The sequence below is a fragment of the Lagopus muta genome, chromosome 5 (assembly GCF_023343835.1).
Source record: "Lagopus muta isolate bLagMut1 chromosome 5, bLagMut1 primary, whole genome shotgun sequence".
NCBI lineage: Eukaryota > Metazoa > Chordata > Aves > Galliformes > Phasianidae > Lagopus > Lagopus muta.
In genome coordinates, this window is record NC_064437.1 from 24,204,755 (window position 1) to 24,228,557 (window position 23,803).

The 23,803-nt window shown below is 50.3% G+C and overlaps 1 protein-coding gene across 3 annotated transcripts in view; it reads right to left on the minus strand.

Annotated features, from left to right (window-relative positions):
• PBX1 (PBX homeobox 1) overlaps window positions 1–23,803 on the minus strand; it is a 108,202-nt gene that overhangs the window by 14,346 nt on the left and 70,053 nt on the right. For 2 of the 3 annotated variants that reach the window (XM_048944448.1, XM_048944450.1), the window contains exons 3-6: window positions 9,462–9,706; window positions 6,906–7,096; window positions 5,825–5,960; window positions 3,004–3,163 (exon numbers count right to left, since the gene is read on the minus strand). In XM_048944448.1, the coding sequence (XP_048800405.1) occupies window positions 3,004–3,163; window positions 5,825–5,960; window positions 6,906–7,096; window positions 9,462–9,706 (732 nt within the window). Of the gene's footprint in view, window positions 1–3,003; window positions 3,164–5,824; window positions 5,961–6,905; window positions 7,097–9,461; window positions 9,711–23,803 lie in introns of all 3 variants that reach the window. The other variant, XM_048944449.1, reaches the window with a different exon arrangement.

Genomic DNA, 23,803 nt, shown 5'->3' on the forward strand with positions numbered 1-23,803 from the left:
AAAAGTTCAGGATAATTTTGTCTGCTCTGCATGGAAGATTTCACTGAATGTCATCACCCATGTGCAGTCCTCCAGGACTCTGGTTGGCAAAAGGGTCAGTCCACATAAAATAACTCTCATTTGCCACATGGTTTTTGTGCTGAGATTGTCCATACAATCAAAGTGAGGATGGGGAGTTGTTAGCCCAAATGAGCCAGACATCTCAGCTTATTTGAACATCTGGCTGATAAAACCCAACTGCGTGTATTCAGGATGAAAAGGTGTTTGACATTCAGGCCTGGGTGACTGAGGGTGGGGGACCCTGTGCTGAAGGTGCCAGATGGCCAGCCAGATGCAGTCCTTGCCCTTGTCAATGTGTGGCCAATCTCTTTGACTGACTGTAGCCATTCACCGAGCTCCGGTAACATGGCTGTCAATGCAGAGAACAGATGGGTCTGCACAGCCACAGCAGAAATGAATTTAGCTCCTGTCCCAGGTCCCAGCACATCCAGTTCCACCTCCTCTTCCAACATCATGGCCCTCCAGGGGCTACATTGCTGGTGGCTGCCTCCTTCTCATGACCTGTCCTCTGTCTGCTCCCCTTGTTTCCATGTGCCCTGTCATGTATTTAAACCAGAGGACCCTACAAATCACCAAATCTAGTCTTTGTTCAGGCTCCTTCCTCACCAAAATCCCTGCCACTGATCTGTAAACAGAAAAAAGACCGTGGTATTAAAGGAGAGCTTTCATCCACCTTAGTCCTTCATCTCTTCATGCACTTCCACATTCCTCCCAGGGCAATGCAGCACACCTGGATGGCTCAAAATCCTTGGCACCATCCTCAAGTCTTTGATAGCAACTTCAGACCGAGCATGCACAGGTGTGCTTTTGGCTGTCAGCACCTACAGCACAACCTGAAGAAGGGAAGGTCATTCGACTTCAGATGCCACTGGGACACACCTCTGCCCTACGACATGACAGTATAGGAATGCCTGGCTGAGCAGGGGAAATCTCAACCTGAGGTGCCACTGCTGGAGATGAAGTCCCAAGGCCCTTCCATCTGTCTTCTCAAGAGAGGACATAAGGACATCCAATTCCACTGTCTCTGCAAGCTTCCCTATAGACTGGGCTGTAGGTCTCCCTGCTCTGCCACTGCTGCAGCATACAGGGAAAGTGGTCAGCCCAGAAACACTTTGATTCCAGCACAGCAAGGACCTTCAAAGTGCAGGAGCTCATGTGCATCAATAAGCTGCTTTAGCACTGCCTTAGCATGGGAAAAGGGGTTGGTGTTCCTGGGGAGCGGAAAAGGGAGTAAGAAAGAGGACCCAGGAGCTCATTTCTTACATGTTAATAACAAGACTGTTTGTCCTTCCTTGAAAGCAGTGTTATCCAGGGAATATCTCAGCCGTTTACTGCAGGGTACCGGCCAATCTATCACTGAAACAGCCATGTTACTGCCTGTGGGGACGTCAAAGAAACAGACTCACGCTGGAGCACTATTTAACAGGGCAGGCACTGGGGAAATGCCTACATCCAACAGCCCTTTCCAAACCTATTTGAGTCATCTGAAGCTGCTCCCTTGCCCTTCCGCACCTTTGGGTCTGACTCCAGTTGAAAAAGGCAGAACAGGAGGAGAGCTGTGCCTTGTGGGCCCAAGCTGTGTGTGCAGGGCAGCAGGTAACCATCCTCCGAGCACACACAGTTCTGCTCTCTGTCCTCCAGGCTTTCCTACAGCTGGGCCTTAGCCATTTGAGCAGGTAGTAAGGATGACATTTTTCAAACTGCATTTAGATCTTCTGCAGTTACAGCAATGGAAGGAAGAGGAAAAACAAAAAACAAAAACAAACCAACAAAAAAAACCCACACTGCTGGCTTTCCCTTTGTCTGGGCTCTGCTTTCTCTGCCTCCCCAGACCTCCAGATCTGGGGGTGCAGTTCCCCTGACACCTTCTACTGTGTAGATACTGCATTTGCTATGTGAGCACATGTCCCAGTAGCAACCAGCATCTGTATGGTGTATGAGTGATGGGCTGCCCAACGCTCTCCCACCCCTACAAAGAAAAGATGCATATGGATATTTGTCTGGATAAGAGTGTGGCACCCACAAAATTGCCTTTTTTTGTTCTTTTTCATCAGGTTTCAGTTCTCCATCGCTCCTGGGAGCTGGGCATAACCAGAACAGAGCATGCCAACCACAGCCTGGCATGGTTTTGTAGTCAGCCACTACAGTGAGCATCATTCTCTAGCGGAGGCGTTGAAATCTGGGCAAAGTGCTCTGTGCCTTTGACCCTCAAAACAAACAGATGGAAACCACAGCAAATGGGCAGGAAAGGGGGAACGGGAAGGGAACAAAGTGACCCACAGGTCTCCCTGGGTCATCCTGACACAAAGGGAAAACAAAATTCACACAGAGCACACTCTTGCAGGTGATCCAGACATCATCATGTAAGCAATCAAAGGTAACCACAACAGAAAGAAAAGCAACGGACAGAAATCTGCCCCAAACAGCTCCCAAATGGCATGAGTTCACACATCCCAGAATGTTGGGCTTTATTAACGAGGGCCACTCATGCTTTCTGCCCCCAGTGAAATGGAACAATTGGAACAAGGATTTTTTTCTCCTTTTTTTCCCTTTTTTTTCCCCTCTTCCCAAAGAGTTAACAAACCCAGCATTTTTTTTTTTTTTCCTGGTCATTTTTTCTGCTTTTGTGCCTGTGCATAGAACCCAACACATCGCCGTCACTCACATGGTCTGATCACATTGCTTTTCAAATGAGAACCAGAACAGAGAGGGGAACCAAGTAGAAAGCTTAAACAAATCCCCCCACACCCTCCCAAAACAACCCCAAAAACCAAACCCATCTGTCTTTTTCCTTTTCAAGACCACAAAAGTGAGCCAACCAAAACCAGAAAATAAAAACTGAAATAACCCAAAGGAGAAATCGAGAGAGAGATTAGAGGGAGGGGGGCAAACAAACGGAAAACCAAACATTAACAACCCAAAATAAAATAAAACAAAACTAACCAGCTGAATTGGGAGTTGAGGGTGAGTTAGCCTGGCTTCCATGGGCTGACACATTGGTAGCCGTGACAGCCGTTTTGGCAGCATAAATATTGGCTTCCTCTTGAAATTTACCTATGTTCTTCTTGTACCGGATTCTCTTATTTCCAAACCAGTTTGATACCTAGAGTGAGTTTAAGAAAAGACAAAAACATTAACGTTTCTGCTCTGGAAAGAGTGCCTGGGTGAGGACACTGGATTAGCTCAAGTTAAACAGTGCATCGTAATTGTTTTTTTCCCCATTTGTTCAGCCATGGGAGGGAGCACCTTCTACCTACAACAACCCCCTGAAAGACAGTGGGGACACTTGAGAACAGAGGGTTTGTGTGGGTCCATCTGGTGCCTTCAGAGCAGGGCTGTGTGCCTGTCCCTGTGTGCAGAGCAGGGACTGCCTGAAGACCTAACTTTGGTCCCAGGGAACAAGTGTGCCCCTTGGAGGTGGCTGAAAATGATGGGCTGGATGTAAAGGCAGAGAGAAGCAGTGCAGTTGTGCTCCTTTCTGTCCTGGAGAGAGCTGCCTGCAGGAATGTAACATGACAGCAAAAAGACCCAAGGAGGGGTGTGAGCAGGCAATCCTTAAAGCTCAGCGATGTGACATCGTGGGCTCAGTGGTACGAACGCCTTGAAGAACAGTCACTTGGCCTGGTGACTAGACAAACATCCCAAAGTCTGCACATTCAGCACAGCAATGGGAAGCTCTGAGTCTGAGAAATAGGGCTGTAGCACCCTGCCAGGGCTGCTTCTCCAGCGAAAAGGTTAGGGAACCTCCAGAACCACACAGCTTTCCCCAAATCCCAGTCAGTGCCTTGCTGACATGATCTTGTTCACTTGTGGCAGCTTCATTGTAGCCAACAATTTCAGAGATGTAGGGAAGATTCAGCCTAGGGTTTGGGATGCAGCTCCCAGCTTCTTTAGCAACATGGAGAACTGGGGGGATGTCTTCCTATGTGCAGGTGTCTAAGCAGAGACTTGCAGTCGTTCCTGACCTTGCTTTAGGAAGCTCAATAGGATGATGGAGATGCACAAAGGCCAGGGGACGCTGTAATTCTCCAACAGAAGTTCCTCCTGGGGTTGACTGGAGCTGACATCTTGAGCTGGGACTCAACAGATCAGCCTCTTTCATGGGACTCCTCTGCTTGCTGGTCATCAGTCCCCCTTCCGCAAATAGACTGCCCCGATGCCAAGTCAGAAAGGATAAGGCTGGACGTTAATTCTGGGAAGCTCACTGCTTTTTCCTCATCTTATGGAAATTGTTTTGACTTGAGCATTGATAACTGAAAATTTTCAAGATTTATTCCTCTGACGTTTTCTGTCTGGAGTGCTCACAGACAGCTCAGCAGCTTCTATAGAAAAGCAGCTTCATCCACCAATTTACCCGGTACTGAATTGCACCTACTGCTGCCATGTAGGAGGAAAAGGAAAATGTAAAACGCAGACTCTAGGGAGGCAAAAAGCAATAACTCAGATCAGCACCCAAGCCAGATCTGGGACTGAATACTCAATGGCACTGGGAGCAGGCACAGTTTGTTAAGAGCTCCATTCCACTTCTCAGTCCAGCTTTCTCATTAATGGCAATGTGCTCTGTCTCCAGCTTCCCATTTAGCTCATAAGCACAGCATTTCTCCTGGGCATTTTCTCTCCACCGGGGAGAAGTTGTAAGTGCGAACAGATGAATTAAAAGTGAGAGGGGAAGCATCAGGACAGCTGCAGTTTTACTTGAGCCAAATATGTCCTGTCTCCTGCAGGTAACTCTGGACAGAATCAATGCCTGGATCTTCTGGCACAGGGGATGCAGTCGGAGTGGCTCAGCGGGCATTCGGCACAGTGACGACTCCTACTCTCAGATGCTGCTGCTCCTGCTGAAGGCAGACATGCTCTCACAAGGACACCAGATGCTGCCGCTGTCTTCAGTTTACTCAAGTGATGAGCAGGCATGTGCCCTGGGGCTGGAAGGAGGCCCAAGATGGGGAGTGCAACAGGAGCCTGGAGGGAGCGCTAAGCTCACACGAGGAGGAGACTACCAGAGGCAACATTCCAGCCCTCAGTCACGAGGCTTGCTCCAAAAAGTGAGAAAACAAAGGGCAGGCCTGAGTAATGTACAGCTGAACACTTCAAGGACTGACTGTGCTCCTCAAAAATCCCCACAGCTAGTGATTCAAAACTACAGACTTCAGGAAGTACACGGCTGCTTCAAATGCATGGAAATAATTCAGTCTGCCTTTACTGACCACCTTTCTTTGAGGGATAAGCAAATGAGAGAGAGGGGGAAACAACCCTGAGAAAGCCCACTCTCCTCGAGCACTGACTGGCTCTAACCATCAGCCTGTTTGACCCTATCCCTTCCCACCAGAACCTTGTTCCTTCTGCCTCATCAGACAAACTCTGCTCAAACCCTCTCACTATCTTCAAATCCCTTACCCTGAAGAATGGTCTTTCAGCTCATACAAGCTCTCCTTGCAAACCAGCATTGATTCCCTGAGGAGAAAACTGCCTCTGTGCATTGTGCTGAACTGTTTCTGTACTGCTGACACCATGACTGCACACGCAGTCACACACATTAAGTCTTCATCCCGTCTAAGTCCTCTCCCAAACACTCTTTTTCACCCATGGCTTGATCCTGTAAGTCTGCTGTCTACTTCCTACTCACCAGTTTACTCTGATCCCATTTAGCAATTAAATGCTCAACGGTGAGACATAAGTAACTAGACTGAGGACTGAGTGCCCTCCAAGGTGTTTGGTTTCCCTGAGCAGCAGCTGTCTTTGCTGTATTTCTGGGCTCTCTCACCTGTGAGACTGTGATGCCGCATTTCTTGGCTAGCTCTTCTTTGGCTTCCTCACTGGGGTAAGGGTTGCTGAGATGGGAATAGAAATACTCATTCAGGATTTCCGTAGCCTGCTTGTTGAAGTTTCTTCTCTTCCGCCTTGTAGGGAAGAAGGAAGGAAAAACAGAAGAAAAAGGATTCAGTACCAGAGATTCAGAAACAGAAACGTAACCTTCACAGAATCATTAAAGTTGGAAAAGACCACTAAGATCACCTTGTCCAACAGTCAAGCTATCCCCACCATGCCCACTAACCACGTTCCTTAGTGCCACATCTCCACGGTTCTTGAACACAGTGATTCCACCACTTCTCTAGGCCTCTGTGAGTGCAGTACCACTCCTTCTGAGGAAACTTTAGATGCTTTGAACTTCCCTACTTGCCTTCCACCTTCCCCTGCTCCTGGGAGCATAGGGTGCAGCAGACTCATGGCCAGGAATCCTTGTCTGCACTTTGCTGGGGACTCCTCCCTCAGCACCTTCCAAAGCAAGTACATCTCATTCCTTAACACCAGCACCCAGACCCTGCACCTGGCAAGGTGACCCCTGACACCTGGCTGTCCTAGCAGAAGAGGTCAGTGCTGCTCTGCAAAGCCCTGTGCTGAGAAAGCAGCCACAGCTAAGTCCTTGGGGAAGTCTGTTCCTTTTACAGCTGGATACTGTCAGCTATTTGTTCTCAAGTTGTAGCTGCCCAGTCTCCCTATCTCAAGATGTAGCACAAGCCTACAGTCTGCATCTAACCAGCTTGGAAAGTGAATAAACTCTAAAGCACGCTGAGAATCTGGGACAATGGGAACAGAAGGAAAAGAACAGGAAAACCAGAGGGAACAGGACAGCTTGTAGGATTAGTTTTCATCCCTAACTGAAGTGTTGCAGCAGAATCAGCAGTGTGTAGTTCTCAAGGGAAGGATAAGGAGGATACAGCCCTTGTGGCTCAAAACCGGGGGCCCTGCCCTTCCCAGGCTTCCTGAGTCACTTCAGAAGCTCTCCCTGGCCCAAACAAAGCTGCTCAGTGGATGTAGAGAAAGGTCTGGGGAAGTGAACTCACCGTGCATCCAGAAATCGGGAGCGCAAGATCATGACGGCTTCACACGTGCTTTGCTTCAACTGCATCTGGATGGAGCTGAATTTGCGGTGGATGATGCTCACCATCCGCTCTATCTCCTTTGGTGAGATGGGCCGGGTCCGGCTCTGCTCACGCAGCAGGTTCATCACGTGGGTGGTGAATTCGTTGCATGCCTGGGATGGCAAGAAAAGCAAAAGAAACCCCAGGATCGGAAGGTCATTCGATGGCGTCAAGGAGAGCACAGGAGCAGAACAGCTAAAGAAGGAGACGCAGGCAGTGGCCTCAATGGCTAAGGTTTGCTAGGGCAGACCCACAAAAGAGTGCTGGCTCTCAAGGGGACATGTATTCCTCTCAAGGGAAGAGAATGTATACAGAGCAAAAAGCAGGAGTCAACTGTATGCTCTCAGATACCATAGATGGAGCTGGCGCAACAAGCCCCAGGACCTGTCAGTATGTCCCAGCCCTTGTACTTCTCCTGGATAGGGCTGGAAGAGCTACAGATGAATCTGAGAACCACGAACCTTTCAACCAGCACCATGTGTTCTCCAGAGCCCCTTCTGCTTTATGGGAACAGCCCCACAGAGACATAGCCCTGTCCTGGGTCCTTAGCACTTTGAATGAGAAGCATGGAAGGATAATAATGATAGTCTGATTGAGGCAGCAGTTCTGACACGTAAGGGCAAGCAGGCAACAATCCCATTAGCTTGCTGTGGGCACAGCACTGCCTGCCTGCTCTCACTTCCTCCATGGCATGTTGAGGACTCAGCAGCGAGGGGCCAGGGAGGACTCCAGATGGAATGAAACTAGATGCTATTTGAGATTCCTTCCAACCCAAGCCATTCTATGATCTATGATTCTGAGGCTGGATGAAGGCAACCCCATTGCTCTCCCCCACCCCCTTGGATGGTAAAATCAGATCCTCTGATTTCCAGAACCAGTCTTGGGCCCAAGCCCCAAAACCCAGCATTTGGCAACCAGTTGGTGGCTTGAGAAGCTTTAGGTGCTCCCGAAACACATGAAGCTGCTCTGGGGAGAGCATCACCAGCACCCATCCCATGAGATGGAAAATGGGGCTGAAACACAGATTGTGTGGAGTGGTAACCCAAGGTTGACTATCTATCTCCCATCCCAAGCAATTTCTCCCCCTCTGCTCATCGCCCCCAGGGTCAGCCCATGGGGAGGTGATGAACCCTGCAGCCAACAACCCTGACCTGCCTGGGCTGTGGGGCTGGGTATGAGAGCTCTGAGCCCAGTGACTCTTTGCTCCCAGACAGCTGAGCAATTTCAGCTTGTCTCCTCTTAGCATGAAATAAGAGCATTAAAGGAAAATTGCAGGAGAGTGCTGTGCTGTCACAGCGACAGCCAGACAACTGTGTGAAGCCAGACAGAGCTAGAAAGAGGGGGGACAAAGGTCAGGAGAGCCATCCCAACCCCTGGTTTTGTAGGGCTGCAGATGGTGGTACTTGCTCTGCCTCCTGCAGCTGTAAAAACGTGGCCCAGTGCATTCACTCCCAAAGCATCTTGGTGGTAAAAATGACACTGGAATGGGTTGTGAGAAGGAGCAAGCCAGAGGCAAGGCACTGGGTGGGCTCTGCTCTTCCCATTGCTCTTCCTGGGGTGGGGTGCCAGAGGACGTGGGGTCCCTCTCCCTCTGCAACCAAGGCCTGAAGGATGAGCTGTGACATGCCTTGTGCCCCAGCCATGTGAGTCGGCCACACTGCCCAGGAGCAGCAGCAGCAGCAGCGGCTGAGGACAGCCACAAAGGTCAGCCCACACCGTGCAACCCTCACACCAGCCCTCCCTGCTCCATGGCACAGTGTCTGCAACACTGAGGCCATGCTCTGCTTCTCCACCCAAAAGGAGAGATGCTCGGGGTACAAACCACAGTCATCACAAGAGCAAGTTGTACAGCCAGGAAAGAAGCTCTGCAGAACATCTGGAAGCATTTGAAAGAAAGCGATTTGGAGCTTTGGCTTGCAAAGCTTCTCATGCAATTGTCAGTGTTACTAATAGCTGCATTCATGACCCAAATAGTTTGTCCTTTTTTTTTTTTTTTTAAAAAAAAAAAGAATCATTTGCCACAAGAAAAAAGCCACATTTTCTTTCTTTTTTCCTTTTTTTCCCCCTTCTGGAAAATTAACTTTCCAAGCAAAAGTAATACTCAAGAGAGATTTTGATTCAAGCTTAAGGGTCCTTGGAAAACTGCCTGCAATGAGGCCAGCGCCTCAAAGAGGAGTCCCCTTCGGCAGTGCCAATTTTTAGCCAAATGCAAAGGGAGGAGAGAAGAAAAAAAATTGAGGGGGGAACACATGCTGAGCCTATTCTAATAGCACACCCCAGCACAAAACAAGAAAGAACTGTCCGAGTGCTAAGAAGGCCTGTTTCCACTGCTGTGGAAAGCAACAGCTTTGCACTGCCCGCACTCTGCTAACAATAGATGTCAGTAGTGGTCCAGGCTGTTTGCCTGGCGTGGGCAGCAGCACCGTGCTCTATGCCGGCCAGACCCATCCCATCCCATGCCACGAATGAGCCTGTTACCTGCTCGTACTTCTCCAGCTCCGTGTGGTAGATCTGCCGGATCTGGGACAGCTTGGCTCTGTAATCAGAGTGCTCCACCGAGTTGTCGGATCCAGCTCCTCCCGATGCGGCAGCAGCGGCGGCGGCAGCAGCAGAACCCCCTCCTTTCTCGGGGCCCGCGACGCCCTCGGCCAGCAGCATGTTGTCTAACCGCATCAGCTGCGGGTCTGTGGGCTCCTCTTCCTGTGCTCCCCGGATGCTCAGAACTGTGGAGACATGAAGGGAAGAGGATGAGTTGCGTCGGTGTGCGGGTGTAGAAGTCGGTGCGTGGTGACACACATGGCACAGCCCTAAGTTGAGAGCTCCCCATGGCTTCCGCGATCTCTTTCTCCCATTTCTGCCCCTTTTCCTCTTGAAATAGGGCAGAAGCAGCAGGAACCTCCCAGCAGAAGTAACCCAGAAAGCTGCATTTTGCTGCAAACACACAGCAAAGCTGCTCGCTCGCAGCCTGCATTTCCCATCACATCTGTACCGACATGATGCTCTCACAGAACCAAAGAATCGTGGAATCATTAAGGTTGCAAAAGAGCTCTAAGATATCTAGTCCAACCACTGACCCATGACCACCATGCCCACTAAACCACATCCTTTCTCAGTTCTGTTCCAACAACACCAACCAAAACCACACTGAGTGTACCAAAACTTGCTGAAATCAGTAACAGGGACCACTTCCCAATTCAAGCATGGGATGGAAAGGCTCCAGCCCAAACCTCAGCTTGCCCAGACATCCTCAGCCCCAGGAGGAGGAGGAGGCAGCACAGAGTGCAGGGCAGGCCATGCCTCAGTTTCCCTGTCTCTAAATACGAGTGAAGCCAAAGCACAGGGAGCTTTTAGCCACTCAAGGAAATAATAATAATAAAATGTATGAAATAAGAAGTACCATTTGCAAAATGCCTTTTTTTAGAATCTGGTCGTTCTAGTGAATTCTAAAACTGTGCTAAGAAAAGGGGCATCAATAAATCAATCCGCACACAACGACTTGCCAAGGAGAGAATTCTTTTCCCCTCTTTGTACTCACTGCTTCAATTATTGCTCCCAGTAAAAGTCATTCTCACAGTGTTTCCCTCTACCAATTAACTGTGGGGTGCTCAGCTGCTGCTCTGCCTGCAGACTGGACTGAGGAGGAAGGAGGCATACATGGACACAAATGCATATCCAAGCAAAACTCAAGGGGTTTCATCACATGGAAATCTCACTGTGGTCCCACCTGCTGGCTGTTTGCACACACAGATATGGCCCTCGCTTTCCACGTGTACACAAACAGGTGTGCGCATCTGCACTAAATAAAATACATCCTTGACAAGCCAACAAAAAAAAAGACATCTCAGAAGAGAAGCAAATTGTATTTTCCCGTCTCATCTGTCACAGGGACTCAAAACACAGTGGAAATGCATGAGCATCCCTCACGTGGAAGCGCCTGCATTGCTGGAGCTGGGTGATGCTGTGTGGGCTTTAGGGAAGCGGTGCCTGAGGTACCTGGGATGCTCATCCCATCCTTTCTGAACCCCAGGCCACAGCAGCAGCAACAAGAGCAAGTGATTTTCAGCGCATTTAAAAGCATATCTGAAGGCAGTTGCCAATAAGATGTAAAATCAGGGTAGATAAGAAACAGAGCCAAGCAAGGAGTGCGTTCCTCCTCGCTCTGAAAAACGCCGAAGATCATAGAATCACAGAATCATCAAGGTTGGAGAAGACCAATATTAAACAACTCCACACTGGAGACAATCATTTACAAAAGGAGGGGTGGAGGCATGGCACCAAACTGGGGAGCAGAGGCCAATTTCCAAGCAAGAGGAAGCAGATGGGTCCTGCAATCCTCAGCTCATGCCGGCATCACTGCTCTTCCAGAAGGTGAAGAAGTGATAATACTCACCATATGAACTTGCTATGAAATAAAGAGAATAAATTCCTATTCCCCTATTAAAAAAAGAATCACTAAACAGTAACGCATCAAAAGCCCAAACACAAATAGAATGCAAGCCAGGTAAAACACTAATTGAAAAAAAAAACCTGAAAACAAATAAAAAAGAGAGTTGCCGAAACGGCTGCATCTGGATTTCGAAAGGGAAATATTTTTAGATTAAAAATCTCGGGAATCATTGACCTGACAGGTAGGCACAAGTGATTAATTAGTTTATGTTTGGCGAGCTGCTTCGTGATGGGAAGCACAGGACATCTCCGTGCCATCGCCGTGCTGCAGGAGCGGGACCCTGGGATCGCTGTGCGCTGTGGGCATGCCCACATACGTGTTCCCAAAACCCAGCTGGGGCTGGGGGCCATGTGGAATTAGGCTGCTGGGTAAACAAATGGGAAGGGCGATACGTCTGCATGGAATGGATGCAGATCCTGACAGGCCGCATCCCTCAGCTTAGTACCCCAGTGCACACCCATTTGCTGCTCCTGGTTAAAGAAAGGGGAAGGGGAAGCCAAAGGAAAGATAATGACCGAGAGCTGGGGCTGGGGGAGGCAAATTCGTGACACAGCTTCTATCCTTGGCTGCTTTTCTGCAGGCTTGGCAGCCCTGAGCTGCAGCAAATGCCACTAGAGGGTGCTCAGCCCTCACCGAGGGCACCCGCTGGCACAAACCACGTTTCTGTATGCATGTCTATACATACACAAATACACATAAATAGATACGTATCTATATTCTAAAAATCAAAGCAAAACCATACTCCTTGTCCCCATGTGCACTGCTGCAAACCATCCCTCAGCTCGCTTGCTGTGTGCTGAGCATGGCCCCTCCATGGCCACTGGTCACCAGGGTGACCATCACCAGCAGCTGAGGACCACTGAAGCCACATGCCATGGCTCCCCTTGGGGTCACAGAGCCATGTTCTCCTTCCCCTGCTGTCCCCAGTGGTGACCCCCAGCCAAGAGCACCCAGCACATGCCAGTGGGTCTCATGCACCAGGTCAAGCCCAGGGAAGGGATGGGGATGCCTTGGGGACAGCTTGCAGGAAGAAGACATGGGACACAACAGAGGCCAAGCCAGGTGGTGATATAAGAGCCGGACAGCAAAACAAGACAACTAAAGAAAGAAACAAGCTGATGGCTTTGAAGGAGTAACAGAGGGCCCCTGCCCAAGCTGGGATGCCCCTACATGGCTTTTCTGCTAGCTGTTCCCAACTTGCTGCAGTGCCTTTCCAGGGGGATGTTTAAAGGAGAAGAAGATTTCAAGTAAATGATTGCAACTTATCGAAAATAATGTGCTACTTAGCATTGGAGACAAGCATCCTGGCAGGCAGAAATGGGAAGCCATGCTGGAGCAGATGGGAGTAATTAGGTTGTGATTTTCAGAAGGGTTTTCTTTCCTGCCTCCACTGTGCCTAAGATGTGCTGAGAGGGTTACAACGCAGCCAGCAGCGGTTGCAGGAAAAGCAAGGATCCCTCTGCCAGGTTGTGAGCTTCCTGCTGCCTTTTCTATGGGGAGATGGGAGCAGCAATGCCACTTGCGGAGCCCTGCTGGTTGCTCTCACTGGCTACTTCCATAGACAAGGACCATTTGGATGCCTCCTTCTGCACCAGCACATTACATCTCTCCTGGCAGCAGATGACTTGCCCAAACCCTTTCCTAGACTGGGATGTGCCACTAACACAATGGTGGCATGGCAGCTCCTCTGGGAACACAGTACTCCTGTGTGTACCCACACAGCAGCACATCAAACATCAACACTCTTCCCACCTTTTGCAATTTAAACACCATTTGCTTGGGTTCAGAGAGCCCCAGCTTCAGGATTTACACCAGCTCACTGTTTAACAAAATGCTTTTAGGTCTGAAACAACAGCCAGCAACCAGAGGGACTGCCGTGATGCCAACACTGTGCAAACAAAACCACTAACGAATTGCATTATTTCAAGCTACTCTCAATATTCCCCGGAGCTTGGTTCTACATTTGTGAACATTTGAGATCAACAGCACTGAACCTGGTACAAAAATACTCCCATCTGCCTCATATTTGAGGACAGTTAAAACTGCAAGGACTTAACACATGTGGGTGGTTTGTGGCTGGCTGGGGCTCACACCTGTGTGTGTCCACACCCAGGGCAGCTGGGGCAATCCATGATGGCATGGCCTTCAGTTGCTCTTCCCAAATTTTGCATTTCAATACCGCTTCTAATCACCGTGCACCTACCTAAATTCCTGCTGTTTCTCCTATTCAAGTATAAGTGCAGCTTGCTTTCTTCTGCAACAACAAAGCAAACACAAAGGAAAATACAAAATTCCCTAACTTGGAAGCCCTGAAGCTTGAGATCCTGCATAAGCCAAGCTCATGTACTCACACTGCAGCAAGCTCATGTTCAAAATACATACAGAAAACTATGGCCATACCTCAGCCAACAGCTTGGCCAATGTAGGGAGAGGCACTAAACTGCATATCTCCAAGTCACAGCCCTGTAAAATCACCAATCACAGCCAACAAGGTGGAGTGCTTCCATGCTAAGTCAACCCAGAGCCTCTGAGACCTCAGTTGGGTATGTTCACCGTGAAGAGCAACTGAGAAAATCAACATCAAAACGTCAGTACTAATTTCCAACATGAATGGAAGCTGGTATTTCCAAGTACGCAGGCACACGCCCTTCCAGGAAGTGGGAATTAAGAAAAGTTGTATTTTTTTTCTTACAATTGACATAAAAGTTTCCCTCCTCCCTCCAACCTTTCCAAAACTTACAAACGGATGAACAGATTTTGCTCAGATTTTCCAAAACAGGCTGCCATGAGATGAGGCATGGAAAATTTCAGCTGGCAAAACAGCTTTTTGTGCATCTCCTTATTTATTTCAGAGAAAGGAGGAACACTGTGAAACTGATGGGCCACTTCTGTCACCAGCTTTTGCAGTCTAAAGCCATGAAACAAACCAACAAATCCCAGCAGCAATCTAAAAACAGTGCCTCATGCCCAAAAGCGTGGCAAATTCAGCCCAGTCCTTTGCACAGTCCTCTCTCAGCATGGGGATGTCCGTCAGGGCTGCTTGGAAACCAAGCACTTCAATGATTTTGTGAGAGGATTCTGAAGGTGGAGGTGTTCATCCAGTTTGTAAAGCACACACAGCTGTGAAAAAATACATAACCCCAAATAGGCTTCAGTGAGGGGTTGTACAAGAGGCTAACCCCAAGAAGAAGACCTACTGACCACAACACCCTACAGTGCTGCCGAAGCACCCAGCCATGCAACACTCTGTGCTGTCACCAATACAGGATACAAGAAAACACGCCTACCAATTGCATAATGATCCATAAGCACTGTGTCTGCTCAGATGAAAGGTCCACCCAGCCCAGAGGCCAACTCCAGCCACAGCCAAGAAGCCCCATTAGACCCCATCAGGGCCATGATCACAGCAGAAGCATCAGATGCTACAGCACTCCCTAAACATCACGTTTGGGCAGCTTGCATCACAACCCAAATTCAGATAAATCAAAAAGTATTTCCTGAACCAACAAAGAAATCTCTTTCCATTTCACGTCATAATTTTCCCCCTCCCTGCTTTTCTTTTTAATCAAAATTTGGGTCAGCTTCAAAAGAATGAAAAAGCACTTCAGAAAAATAATAACTTTGCATCTTTCTGAGGCAGAAGAGGCCAAATTATTTCCTGAATTCAACCCAAATACACACACAAAAAAAGCCTGAACTAACCTCACACTGTAATTTGGAGTGTGGAGAATGGGAGGGGGGTGGACTTATCACATGCCAAAACATCTCTCATCTCCTAACAGCAGCTTTCCATCACTTCAGGGAGATGCAGCTCATGTGCTATGGAAGCTGCAGAAGGGAGAAGTGGATTGCACAGGATGGGGGGAATCTGTGCAAGTTTTCTCCCAGCTCCTCCCCAGTGCCAAACCAGTTGCCATAGCAAGAGAGAATCTGGCAGCACAATGCTCAAAAGGTCTGGAAAATTATCACAAACACAGTGGAAAGAAAAATCCTCCAAAACTGAACAGTGACCTAAAGTAGCCCTTTCCACAAACACAAACACACAAACAAACACAGCATCGGTGACTGCTGAACACCTGATTCCCCAGGCAGTGTGACTCCTTGGGGAGCAGAATGAGCACACGTGAGTGCTTCTTTCCAGCCCTTCCCCACGCTGACTGGGTTAGTGCATGGTCAGCAAGTGAGCTGGGTACAGAAACTTGACTTCATGAACCCAGTTAATGCTACGCTGGGGTCCAAACAAAGCACCCTGGATCAGAAATTTGATGTATTTTCCATTCTTCTCTTTACAGTCCTGGCACCACCAGCCGTGCTTTCCCATGGGTCTTTTGATGCCATCCTGTCCAGCAGCAAAACCCCTTTCCATGCCTTCATGGGAGGGATTTGGAGGCACATGATGCTGGGAATCAATCATTTCAATCACTCGAGGGGAGGAGGGCAACACAAAAGTGCCCACACCTCCTGGAAGGTAGCTGGGACTTTTTCTAACTCCGGACTGTGATATGGGGCAAAAGAATAAGATTTTGCTGTTCCAGCAACTCAACATAGGGCCCCACATCCATCCCTCAAATGGCAGTGCCTACAGTGGTGGGACCTCACCCTCATCTGCTGGAGTTTGAGACAGAGCACAGTCCCAAAAGCGACTCTTCAAAGGGCAGAGCAAGCCGTTGCACCCACCCCAATGGCTCAGACATGGCACTGGACACATATGGAAGTGGACGCGGGATTCCCTAAGCCCTGCAGGAACAAATCAGCAAACAAAAGATGGGACTGCTCCGAGGACAAGTCCAGTCATAAAAAGAAAAGAAAAAAAAGAACCCTGAATGCCAGTTGGGCTGGGATCTGCCTCCTGCTCCATGTGGTGCTTTGCATATGAATTCTCCTTGCTGAAAAGAAACGGGTCCTTTGAATGAGCTGAATCTACTAATGAGAAGCCGGGGCCTCTGCAGCCCCTCTGAGGACAGGGGTCCCGATCCCAACACCCCAGGCCAAGCCCAGAGGCCCGGGAGGAACAAAGGGAGGCCTTCCCCAGAAGGAAGCGGTCTTTCCAGCCGCTCTCCTCCTGCTGAGGTCACCTCCCTGCCCCGCCATGCCTGCTGCTCTCCATACAAAGCAGCCAGGCCAAGGAGTCATAGGTGAAAAGAGTGGCAGGAGTGGCCAAGGGCCAGGCACCGGAGATAATTTCCACTACTTGGCATCAAGCAGTAGCAGCAATTCTCAGAGCTCAGCCACGGCGCAGGGCTGTGCCTTCCAGAGGCCTCCGCAGAAACAGCAACAGCCATCACCTCATGTCCAGCAAGAGATGTAAGAAGAGAGCAGGCAGGGACAGACAACATGCAGCTCCCACTTGAGCCCCAAACCTATCACAGCTGCAAACTGATGCTCAAGCAGTCCGATTTTGCTTGGAATTTCAGCAAACAGATGAGGATGCACTCAGAGCGACGCTCAGCCCCTCGTGCCACAGAATCACAGAACTGCCAGGGTTGAAAGGGACCTCAAGGATCATGAATCTCCAACCCCCCTGCCACATCCAGGGCCACCAACTACCCCATTTGATACTAGACCAGGCTGCCCAGGGACCCATCCAACCTGGACACCACACCAACTCATTGGGCCTGGCCACAGCAGGCCAGGCAAAGCCCAGCTCACTGCAAGGCAACAGCCGGTCAGCAGTGTTTTAAGGCCAGAAAGCAGCTCTGAACGTTCAGTTCCTTTTTTAAATAAAGGCCCCTTCTGTAAATGATCTGTTTGGACAGGAGGGAGAATGCTGCAAGAGTCCAAGCGCTTGTGAAATAGGATCGGCAGCGTTCGCTTTGGCTCCATGCGAAACATGTGGGGGAAGAAAGATACCCAAAATGGGTCTCTGCTGTTGAGGGGTGGGGAGGAGAGAGGAGAGGAGACCATCCACCTCCACGTGCCTGGGAGACACCAGAGAAAATGGAGAGGAATCGTTAAAAAGGATCAATTAATGGCATTTCTGTTTCAAGGCATCTGTGTCTGTTTAGTTACGTGCCATGGAAGATCGCACTGACACACATTTCCACGCTGTGGGGCTACGGTCTAACAGCATCTGGGCTGGTGTAGCCCTACAGCCCCCAGGTCCTCCCAAAACTGGGCTGAGTTGAATTTTAGGGGCACAACTAGAAGGATGCAGGAGACCAAGCAGCGGGCCCAACAAGGTGATCGATGACCCTGGGCAGCCCAATCTTGGGTTTTAAACCACAAAGCCATCCTCTCCCACCTCCCTGCAGGCTCTGAGGCTGACACCAGGTCTGAGGTGGGGGGCTGGCCAGACAGACTGACGCACAGCCCCCGGCTCCTCCAGCCTTCTGCGAGAGGCCCACGCCATAAACAGGCAGGAGATTAAAAAAGGGAGCAAAAATCTTCAACAAACTCCGGCTGTGTCCCAGATCAAAGATCATCTCCAGCGGGCCATCTGGTCCTTGTAAATGTAAAACCAAATTGAAAGCCCTGCCCTCACCTCCTCCGACTCCCCTGGCAATATCGCTTTTACCGTTTGGAGATGAGGAAGGAGCTCGCAAAAGGCATCTGTATGTAATATAGAGCCGCTGTGCAGCTGGGCTATAGCCTTGCTACCCCCCTTTTGTTAATCATGAAGCAGAGGTAAATGTTTTCTTTGGTTCTCCAGGGGCCCCATCACTGCAAAGAGCTTTGGGAACAGCCTGCAGCAGCAGCCCCAGGCTGGAACTGGGCTGCCTTGTGCCCCACAGCTAAGGACATGGCTGTCACTCTGGTCAGGATTTAAGACAGGACACATCAGGAGAAAAGCTGCATCCCTAGGCAGAGCAATGGGATGGTCTACAGCATCCCAGCACCCATGCAGCATCCTCCTTCCTCGTCCTCAGAGCATCTCAAGCATGTTCCCTGCTACTGCCCTCTGCTCAGGAGGCAGAAGAGGGCACAGGGATGAAGAGGGGCGGAACTGAGTTTCCAAAAAGAGGATGCAATGCCTCTGAGGCACAAAGGAACGGTGAAACACTCTGCCACTGCCAGCCCGAATACTCCAGGCTCGGCTTGAAAGCTACACAGGAAACGTAGCAGGCAAAGAGGAGGCAGCTTGAGGAATTCCTACCCATCAAGCTTTATTGTGTTATTCCAACTAAGCAGAGACAAAAAGACAAATCTCAGCTCCCTACTTTCATTTATAATTGAACCCAGTCCAGAAGGATGGAGCAAGTACCATCTGTAATGCAGAGTGCATTAGCAGCCGGCAGAATGAAATATTCAAATTACTGTAGGCTACCTCGCATTTTAATGACAGGGTTACAAAAACCTGACTTGTAAGTGGAGATTGGACTGGAAGAACAGAAAGTTTGTTTTTCCAGTGCATGAATTAACCTAACAAAATGTTACTTTCAGGAAAAAAAAACCTCTTGCCTGGGTAATCCTGCAACCTATTCCAATGGACTATCAAGAAAACTGAATATTTTTCCATTTAGCTATCCTAATTGATGTATTGTCCTGGGAAATGAAAAAAAAAGAAAACAAACTCAGAGAAAAACGGGCAGGTGCTTTTTCCCTTTGGCTGAAGATGCTAAATAAACACACGTATGCGTGCATGAACCTTAACAGCTTGAATAGGTCATGTACATGGGATGTGTGGCAGCACGCATTTGCATCCGTAGGGTGTATGGGTGCAATACCTGCATTAGCCACATCCTTTCAATGCTGTGCACAATTTGAATATGCAAATCACCCCTTGATTTTCGTGCTTGTGCCTGTGCTGGGATCCATTCGTTTTGATATCGTTAATCAGGGCTGCCGAAAAGCCTGACACAGTAAGTGGCTGTAGCCCCTAGCAGTAGTCAAGATGGAGTGACAGGCTCCATTTAAGATGTCACAGCATATAATAAAGTGTAAAACTATACTTAAAGTAAACGAGATAGAAACAATAAACTTGACTCCGGCTTTGAACTTTCACGGTGAGCAGCACAGAGACACGGGCACACAGGTGCACAAGTGGCTGGTGGGCACAGGACATGGGACAGGGCTGGTAGGTCCTGCAGTGCTGGTGCTGCCGTGCGGGGTGACAGAGGGGCTCTGCAGCCCTCCCTCCCGTCCCTGCAGCTCCCCAGTCTCCCAGGTTCAAACCAGAGTGGGCTATGCTACACGGGATCATGCCTGGGCATGGGACCAGGAGCACAGCAGACACTGGAGCAAGATGAGGCCGATGGAAGGGAGACATTCCTCGGCCACCTCCCATATCAACTGGGGTGCCTGGTCTGAAAGCGCCATTTCACCCACAAACCACCCCTTGGTACCCCGAAGCCTCCTGTTGGCAGCTCTCTGTGCTGAAACAAACCAGTCGCTCTTCCTCCTGCTAAGCAGTTAAATTAGAGAGTATTCAATTAATAACAGCTGAATATTCTGTCACATTTAGGAAGATGTATGGTAAGACAAGCGAGTTGTGATGTCTGTGACAGAAATGATAAAAGTTCTCCCGACACAGCCTGGCAGATACTTGGCTGCAGGAGCCGTTTGCACTCATGGACTCCAACGTCAGTGCAGACACAAGACCCGGCGCTGGCTTCAAAGGAGATGCTCCAAACTGAGCACAAAAATCTTTGCCAAATCGTTTGCAGGCAGCTCCCTCCTGCCCTCCTTCTGGCACCCAGCTGGGCCAGCCAAGCTGCGGTGTCTCAGCGTGTTCCCAAGGCAGGACTGCCACCCTCGGGTGCATGCAAGGTGCTCTCCATCAGATCTGTGGGTGCACCAAAGGCAGGGAACGTGCTGGAGAACACTTTCCACCCCGCCTCTCCCCCCGGCGCTGCTCTTCTGGGGGGTTGTTTTTCACTGGTGTTGTTTGAGAACACAGTTTTGTTGCTAAGAAACTACCTCCGTATTGCTCCAAGAGCAAAGACAAAGCAACCGTCAAAATAACACGTTATTTTGACAGTAGCCAGATCATAACCATAAACGATCCATCTTCCCTGCTCTCCCGTACGCTCATTAACGTGCTCTAAACACAGGATCACTGTGGATAACCCACGCACGAGGAGCTCGTGCCCCACACCAGGCTGCACCGTATCCGTTCAGCCCCCAACAAGAGCAGAATGAGGCCGGGCTGGGGGAGCTGGTACATGCAGGAAGATGGCACGAGGTTTCTTAGTGAAAGACACATTGAGAATGTGAAAGTAAGAAGAAGGCAATACCTCTGCCCACATGATAACTCTGTGCCTTGGTTTTGGTTTGGGGATGGCAAGGGGACATCTCCACAAGGCCCTTTGGGCCCTCACTGCTGGTCCCACTGCCTCTGTGGAAGAAAGTCAGGCTGTGCCTGCTGCCAGGTGGGAACGGGCAGCACTTGGCTATCAGAAAATGCAGTTTAGGAGCCAACAGCCCTGCAAGGCAGCAGCTCACCATGTGTGCTTTCACTGCCAAAGTGCTGAGCTCCACCCTGCCGAAGGAGAAAAAGGGAAGGGCGAGGAGAGCTCTGCTGAAACCAACCAAACACCAAACAACAGTTCTCCGCAGCAGAACAAAGCCCTCAAAATCCATTCTCCACTTGGGTCCCCCAGCCCACATGAAAGCAGCATTTTCTGGGCTAATTACACAGGCTGCTCCGAGCCTTCTGGCATAAAACAAGCCGCAAAGTCAGACATCAAAGGGGAAAACTTTAAAATAAATACATGACAAAGACAGCAGATTCAATGAGAGATCTCTCTCTCTGCACTGCCTGGGAGGAACGTGGATCACAAAACACAGGTGACCTCCGGGGATGCCTTCCTTGGTGCACAAAGGGGAAATCTCGCTGGTATTTGGGGTGCAATGCTTGCAGGAGCGGGGTCACAGTGAAAGGAAAAATGGAGCAACCCCTCTTCTGGCTCTCAGTGACAGATCTCCTGGCTTCAAGCAGGAATCACAGGCTAAGACAAAGTCATCCCACCAGCTCCCCCCCAGCCTTCCCTGTGCGCTCCAAAGGCCTCGCAACACAGCCCCTGCATGCTCTGCAGCCCTCGTGCACTGAGATGCCTCCAGAACAGCAAAGCGTGACCAGAAATCCTGCGGGTTTCAAGGCTCTGATCCTTCCATGGACAGAAATGACCCCGGAGCACTGACACGAGGCATTTCCGCAGCACCTCAGACAGGAGCAAGGGAACCCACACGGGATGCTCCTGTGTTCAGAACATCAGCACGCAAAGCTGTCATCCGAGGGATGCCACCGTGCTCCTGGAAGCAGCCCCCATCCACAACGACTCCATGCCTCTCCCTCTCCAGTACTGCTCTGATACAAGCCATGAAAGCCCAAGCTACTTTTCCTGTTATGGGCTGCAGGGGCTGGACATTGCTCCCACATGCAGCCAAGCAGAGGGACGAAGTCTGGGATGACCGCACGTGGGGTGCAAGAGGAAGGTGTCAATTAGAGCAATGAGCCCCCGCACGTCCCCACGCCTGACAGCCGGGCTGAGCCAAGCTGACAGCCCAAGCCGTGCCCACCCCGCTCCCCCCGCACACCCCGGCCCCAAACCGGCGTGCAGAGCAGCAGCGTGGTGTCCCCACCCCTGCACCCAGAGATGCTCCTAATAACGGTAATTAGGGTGATCGGAGGCTTAAGCAGGTCACAGCCAGCCTGGAGGCAGAGCGTAATGAAGCAGCCGGGGCCGGGTGGAAAGGCAGAGAGGCACCGGATCTCCCTGACACAACTAACGAGTGCTGGGTAACGAGGTCTTGGTGATGTGAGCCGGGTTTGGGGACACAGAGGAGGTGGTGGCAAAGCAGTGGGTGCTGGGTGGCAGCTGCGTCCCCCAGGAATGGCACCGCAGAGCCCTGCCCTCCCCTCCTGCAGCCCCAATCTGATTATGGCCAATACACGTCTCCCGCTGGGCTCCCGAACACGCTCCTCCCGGCTGAAGGATTTGCAGGGACGCAGAAAACTTGTCCTGATGGCGGTGTTAATAGCCGTGCGGCCCACGTCATCGCCGAAATGGCCTTAGGGGGTGAGCTGATGGGTCTCTGAAGTCATCAGGACTACCCCACCTCATCGTGCTCCCCTTATTAAAACCATTCATCCTGGGAGCTAAATGAATATGTTTCATCTTCAAATGCTGAGACACAATAGCAAGCAGGCAGAGATCTAATAGAACAATACCCATCAAATCATTCCTATTTTTCTCCTTCATGCTGCACGTGCTGCTGCCAAGCTGTGCCCCACGGCATGGCCACGGCTCATTCCTGGGTGCCACCACTGCACCTCAGCATCCTGTTGGGACAGGAGGGATGCTCCGATGCGCAGCTTTCCAGAGCCTGCTGGAAACCAGTTAGCACAGCGAATCCCTGCTCTGCCTCATTATCACTGCTATGAGTGGAGGCTGCCAGCTGCCCCCGCCCCACCTGGGGACACGAGGTGACCTGTGGGCTGATGCTGGGTACCAACCCGCAGCACCGCGACCTGCCGGGCCCACCCAGGCTGCAGAGCTCGTGTTCGCTGCTGTGGCAGGCTTCATAAGGCTCCGCTCTTTGACTGGCGTTGAGTTTATGTGAAAGTAATTAACAGTAATTAATCCTTAATTACAGTAATTAGCCAAGTCGCAGTAAATTAAACCACATCTGGAGCAGATGAGGGCTTCTGAACGGGAGGCTAGCGCAGGCGACAATCGGAGAGATGCTGAATTCATCTGACAGCATCTGATTAAGGCTACCTGTTGCAGGCAGCTCATTTGCATGGTGTTTTTGTTTGCAGTAACCCTTTCAGCTGGGCTCCTGCCCTGCACCTCTGATCCTGCCCTGCTCCACCTCCCGATGTCACCCCACATGCTGCCACTTTCGGGGACTCCGGGAATCTGTGAGCTGGGATGGAAGAGCCAGGGACATGAGGACTGTAGAATCAGAGAACCATGGAATGGCTTGTGTTGGAAGGGACCTCAAAGTCCATCCAGTTCCAAGCCCTGCCACGGGCTTGTAACCCCTACAGATCAAGCTGCCCAGACCCCATCCAATCTGGCCTTGGGCACTTCCAGGGATGGGGCACCCATAGCTTTGTGTCCTCCCTACAGCCCCACAGCTCATCCTGGGCAGTGGCACTGAGTCCATACAAGGCTACGGAGATACAGTACAGTAAGTTTCCAAGGCACACAAAATGCCCATTCCACAGCCACAGAAGCAGCCTTGGCTTCCCAACATCTGGTCTCACAGCAGCTACAATACTGATAACAATAACAACAACAGACCCGTGCTCCAAAGTGGAGCACAACAGCAAAAGGCTCAGGCTATTACTAATACCACCCAGCGTTTCCCCAGCACCATGCAGTCTCGGAGGCCTTTGCTGATGTTTAGCCATGCTTGCAGGGAGGGGGAAATCCTTCCCTTTCCTTCCTCACAATGAAGAAACCACAAGACAGTGAGATGAAGCGGA